General features: G+C 37.9%; 2 protein-coding genes across 2 annotated transcripts in view; both read left to right on the top strand.

Moving 5' to 3' along the window:
• LOC106522354 (tripartite motif-containing protein 35) overlaps window positions 1-5,893 on the top strand; it is a gene marked incomplete at its 3' end in the record, with an annotated part of 221,193 nt that overhangs the window by 44,170 nt on the left and 171,130 nt on the right.
• The window catches only part of pxk (PX domain containing serine/threonine kinase), a gene marked incomplete at both ends in the record, with an annotated part of 16,848 nt that overhangs the window by 1,221 nt on the left and 9,734 nt on the right, over window positions 1-5,893 (top strand). Inside the window, 6 exon segments of the mRNA XM_014015327.1 lie at window positions 120-170; window positions 251-298; window positions 2,583-2,769; window positions 2,878-2,955; window positions 5,151-5,224; window positions 5,299-5,373. Coding sequence (XP_013870781.1) covers window positions 120-170; window positions 251-298; window positions 2,583-2,769; window positions 2,878-2,955; window positions 5,151-5,224; window positions 5,299-5,373 — 513 coding nt within the window.

The following is a 5,893-nucleotide window of genomic DNA, read 5'->3' as shown; positions in this document are numbered from 1 at the left end:
TAATGTGACCTTGAACCACAGAGTTCCCACTTTCACCTCATACTGAAACTAACTGGTTTAGATAAAGTAGTTTTGTGTAATAATATTTGTATTTACTGTTTTTTGTCTCCGTCTCTCAGGAGTACATCATTAAAGTTCAGAGGGGCGTGTCTTCAGACAACACCTGGCAGGTAAATTCACCACCCACAGCCTGAAGCTTCAGGCGGCGGGGGTCTTTGGCTGTTTGACGTTGACAGGTGTGTTGTTGCAGGTGATCCGACGCTACAGTGACTTCGACATCCTCAACAACAGCCTGATGGTGAGTTTATTATCCTCACACTACAATCACACAATCAACCTTTAAAAGATAAATAAATAAAGACTTTAAGTGATTTTTTTTTTCATGTTTGTTTTTGTAGCCAGAGTATAAAACACACATCGTAGTTTTACTCTGAACCCGAAATAAAGGTTGGATTGTTGAAGAAATATATAACCTTTATTTTAACAGGTAAGTTAGTTCAGAACCAATTCTCATTTACAAAGATGACCTGGTGAAGAGGCAGCAGCACAACACAAAATGTCAGAAAGATGTTAAAACAAAGACACAACACACACAGCATAGAGTACAATTAGACCAGGGGTGGGCAAATGTTTTTCTCCAGGGGCCACATGAGAAACTTGAGCTATGCTGGAGGGTCGAAATCAACAAAATACTGTATTTAATTCTATTTAATAGTATTTTTTTTCACCCACTGTCAAGAACAGTAAATTATATATTTTCATTAGCTGCTACTGCTAATTATAAGACAAAAATGTGCTGTAAATATTTATATAAAAATGTAGAATTGTGATGTAAGTTTTACAACAGTAAAAACCAAAAACAGTCAATGTTGTTTGGTTTTATTTTTAGCATGTCAGTCTTTTGCAATTTGGTATCAAACTGATACAAAACGCAATAAGTGCTTTTAATGCTTTCCATGTTTTACTTGTTCAATGAGAAAAATCTTGGGCTTTAACAACTGCATCGAAATCTGTCTGAATGTGTTGAGGTGACTGAGGATCTGTCTCTGGATTTACTGAACTTCATCACTGACAATGTCTGTTCACATATGTAGGGAGATGCAAAAAGGACTGATCTAGTTGATTTACGTGTTTTTCTTTCTAAGTTTAAAAAATGGCCGGGCGGAAGTCACTCGCTGGCCGTATGTGGCCCTCGGGCCGCCAGTTGCCTGCCCCTAAATTAGACAAACTGTAACATTATAAACCAGGAAAACAAAAAATAAAATAAAGGAAACTAAAAGCAAGTACAGCGATCTTTTACTATTGAGTGTATCAAACTTTTAAATGAGGAGAGTGAAATGAATGGGTCCAGTTTTAAGTTTCGTTGCAGATGGTTCCAGATGTGAAATAGTAAAATGTGCATTCATATGAACTGTTCTAGGAAGATTTTTGTTTTAACTGAAAATTACTACTGTTTGAATTTATACTTGAAGTAAAAAGGAGCAGACATAAGATTTTTTTCTTCTCTCTGCTGCCTTTCATTTCATTTAATTGTATTTTCTTTGTTTTTTATTGCTTATAGAATTTAGTTTTTTAAGGAATGAATAAAGTTTGAAAATAAAAATAAAATAAATACCAACAGAACATTATTAGTAAGTAAAGTTTTATTTATAAAACGCCTTTCACAGAAATATATTCAGAAGGTGCTGTACAATCATTAACTGTATAAAAATGGAAAGAATAAAATGAAACAGAAAAACATAATTAAACATAAGCATGAAAAACTGAAACATCAAATCAAGAATTAATTTCTAAAACTGTAAATCAAACACAAGGTCAATGCAGGTCAAAATATACAATAATACACAAAACATAATGAATGCGGGAGAGAAAATATAGTTTAAGTTCAATAATAAAAACACAGATTAGTGAGGCGTTCACTATGGAGTTCAGCTGGCAGTAATGGTGAAATGGTTAGTTAAACGCTTGAGAGAAAAAGTGAGTTTTTAGGAGTGACTTGAAAGAGACAATGTTATCAATGGAGCTCAGATTAACAGGGAGTTCATTCCAGAGCCTGGGGGCCACAGAGGAGAAGGACCGGTCACCACGGGTCTTAAAGTGAGTGAGGGGAACCATGAGGAGGTGTTGATCCTGTGAGCGGAGGTCTCCTCTGGGGTTGTATTAACTGGTTTATGTTTCAAAACTGAAGTAAAAGTTTAGATTTTTCACTCCGAGGTGCAGAAAATTTAACCTAAAGTTGAATCTGGGAGCAAAAACAAGGATCCTGGTAATTCTGATACATTTAAATATAAATTATTGTTAAATTTTGCTGAGTAGTTTGTTTTTAAATAACGGTGCAACAGAAAAGTTCAGTCAAACCAGAGTTTTCTGGATCTGACTCCATCGATTTGAGCTGCAGCTGATGTTCCAGGTTGTGTTTTTGTTTGGTTTTTCCCACACGTTATCAGGCTGCTGGGAAGTTTTCTGCTGAGGCTGATGTCACTTTGACCCCCACCTCCACCTCCCTCCATCATGCCGAGTCAGCAGAATTGTGGGAAACCTCGTTCAGTTTGACAGAAACGCTGCTTTATTAATTTTTTTAGGTGTGTGGCATCAGTCTCCCTCTTCCTCCCAAGAAGCTGATTGGAAACATGGACAGAGAGTTCATAGCAGAGAGGCAGAAAGGACTGCAGGCCTACCTTGACTCCATTACCCAGAATCCCCTCATCTCCACGTCTCTGATTGTCAAGAAGTTCCTCGACCCAAACAGCTACTCTGCCAACTACACGGGTCTGTGCACAACCAAACCACACGGCTTGTTTTAAAAGTTTTAAAGACGACGTAAAAAACCCACAAACTCCAGATTTGCTCTGAAGCTGTTTGTTGTTGTTTGTTTAGAAATCGCCCTGCAGCAGGTCTCCATGTTCTTCAGGTCGGACCCCAAGTGGGAGGTGGTGGAGCCGCTCAAAGACATCGGTAAAACCTTTCCAAAGTTTAAAACAAAAGTCTCGTTTGGTCTGTTGGCACCAACACGTCTCAGCGAAGCTCATTCTAGAAACAAATAATACAGAATAAAAGACTTTTAGCAGGAAAAACACAAAATAGTCAGTTTTATTTAAAATACAAGTCATGGACTTACAGTAGACACAAAGTGACCAGTGTTCAATAAAAATATAAATACAACTCCCAACTCTAAATACAATGTCAGAATAAACAGCTAAAATCAGTTAAAACCATATAAAAACAAAGTAGAAAACATTTAAAAACAAACAATAAAAAATTGTTAAATTTACTTGTGAATAAAAACTGGTGTTAGTTTGTTAGTTTGTTAGTTACGACCTGGCTGGAAGAGCCATAACATATGTGGAAACACAACACAGTTTTACCAGTTTTAAGCCTAAAGAGGCATTTATTTAAATGTCTAGGAGAAAGTGAGTAGCCGTCCGTTGTGTTGCTCCAGGATTTGGAGTCACCGGCAGTTCCTCACCAATCTGTACCACTGAAAGTCTGTGGTTTAGTACCAGTTTCACCGGCTGGTAAAACAAATCTGTGGTCGGGTTGTCTTTGGCCACCGTCGTGCTCCGAACGCTCCACACATCCACCGCACAGCAAAACTCTCCGGTAGCTGAAACGTCGTCCTCAGCACTGTCTTCACTTTCTTTTCTCGCCTTGCGCCAGCTCGACTCTCCACGTCACAGGTGCTGCTACAGAAAAGCTCAGGCGCGCTCCAGACCGCACGCTCTCCACCTCTGCTCTCTCTCGGTCCCGGTCCGCACGCTCTCCTCTCCGGCACGCTCTTAAAGGCCTAGGCCACACCCCCTTCAAGAAGACCTAGTAACAAGCACAATTAGACAGACGGCAGCTGTCTGCAATAAAGAGCAGCAGCAGCAGGGCCGTCACATTTAGTTAATTAGGGGGTGCAACGATACAGAAAATTCACGGTTCGGTTCGATATTTTAGTCTCACGGTTCGATATTTTTTCGATACAAAAAAGAGAAATGTCCATGTCCCTTTTAACTTGTAATTCTATTTATATTAATTATGAACATTTGTTTAACCTCAAAAGTACAGTTTTCAAATTAAATGTTGCTGAAACAACAAGTTTCTCAGTGGATCTGAGCTCAAAAATGCAGCCTAGGTGGAGTAGTCGAACACAGATCCACTGATCCTTCAACACAGAGCATCTTCAGAAGACAAGTTGATAAAATAAATTTTAAAAATCTGTATTGTTTCATACAAAGTGTGTGTTGAACCTAAAGAACTGTTCAATACGGGTACATGTGTTGTTGCAGCCCAGTTAGTTAGTTTATTTCAAACATGTATACAAAAAAAAAAGATAAAAAGTGATAACAAAATTAACATATTTGAAAAGGAATGGGAAGAAGTAAAAACAACGTATTAATCCCACCCTTCTCTGAAGCTTTATTAACAAAATAAAAGTAAATTCTTCTTTTTCCTCATTCGAAGTCACAATTTCATAAAGACTAAAACAACAATCTGTTTACCTACAAATTATATAACAGAATGTAAACATATGTACTTCTACATGCAGTGCATATATACACACATGTACGCACACATACACAGCCCCAAACATCTCCATATATTGCAAAATAAAAAATAATAAAAATTATAATCAGACACACTCAGCATCCCTATATCTTTTGAAAATAATATTTTTATTCATCTTAAATAATTTTTATGTTTGGACATTTCTTCAGTCACAGTTTGACTCCAACAGTCTGAACAATCCTTGATTTAAAGTTAAACTGACTCCTTAAAAAGAACTGCTCTTCAACAAATGCTTTCTGAATATTATCTGAGAACAATTAGTTTTTGCTTTAAATGTTGTTAGTGCTGTTTGTACCTCTGCAACATCTGTAAATTAGATTAGTTTTGACAAAGTTTAATGAATTGGTTTGATCCATACATTCAGCCTTGTGAATTATCCTTATAGCTTTCTTCTGCAGAATGAATAATGGTTGTATAACAGTTTTATAGTTATTGTCCCAAACTACTGCACAGTTATTTAAATATGGAACAACTATGGAGCAGTAAAGTTAAACAGTAAATTTCTGATAAAACTGTTTTTATTATGCAGCATTTTTATCTTAATATTATATAATCTGCATTTGTTTTACTGTCGGAGTCTAAAATCTTGTTTCTTGCAGGTTGGAGGATCAGAAAGAAATATTTTCTGATAAAGAACAAAGAGCAGCCTAAAGAGCGCTACGTCCTGAGCTGGGTGAGTCCGAGCCGGTTCTGAGCAGCCTGAAGCCCGGGCTCAACGCCTGACTCTGTGCTTCTCTCTTCCTGCAGGTGGATCTGGGTCCTGATAAGTTCTTATCTGACAAAGACCTGCAGTCGGCCCTGAAGCTGCTCACCAACCTGTCTGTAGGTTCTGCTCGGCCCGGATCAAAAACACAACATCAGGGTTTTACAGAACGGCTTTTTGTTCAGAAGCTTCAGACGTGGGTTCAGATCTGCAGCTCTGCGTGTCAGGACGTCAGACCCTCTTTGCTCTGAAGGAGTCGGACCTCAGTAGATCCTGGCAGGTCCAGCGCACGTCGTTTCTTAGAGCGGACGTCGCTAACAGAGCGTTTTAAAAGTAGCGCCCACCACTGTTTGAGCAATGAAGTAAACGGCTCTAATAAAGCTCGTTAGCGTTCAGAAAGAAAGTTTCATATAAACCGAGGCAGCGCTGCTACCCCACCTCCTCTCCAGAACATTAACCCCTTAGAGCCCAAACCAGCAGGATGCTCTACAAACCAGCAAAACATTGGAGAAGTTTTTCTTTTTCTAACAAAACTAATAATTTACAAGAGTTCTTCTATATAAAAACAATTATTAGTACAAATAGGATGGGATTTGATGATTTAATAGTTATTTTCTTTTAAAAATATTAGTTAAAAAC

The sequence above is a fragment of the Austrofundulus limnaeus genome, unplaced genomic scaffold, assembly GCF_001266775.1.
Source record: "Austrofundulus limnaeus strain Quisiro unplaced genomic scaffold, Austrofundulus_limnaeus-1.0 Scaffold127, whole genome shotgun sequence".
In the NCBI taxonomy this organism is placed as follows: domain Eukaryota; kingdom Metazoa; phylum Chordata; class Actinopteri; order Cyprinodontiformes; family Rivulidae; genus Austrofundulus; species Austrofundulus limnaeus.
This window is presented reverse-complemented; position numbering and strand designations above follow the sequence as displayed.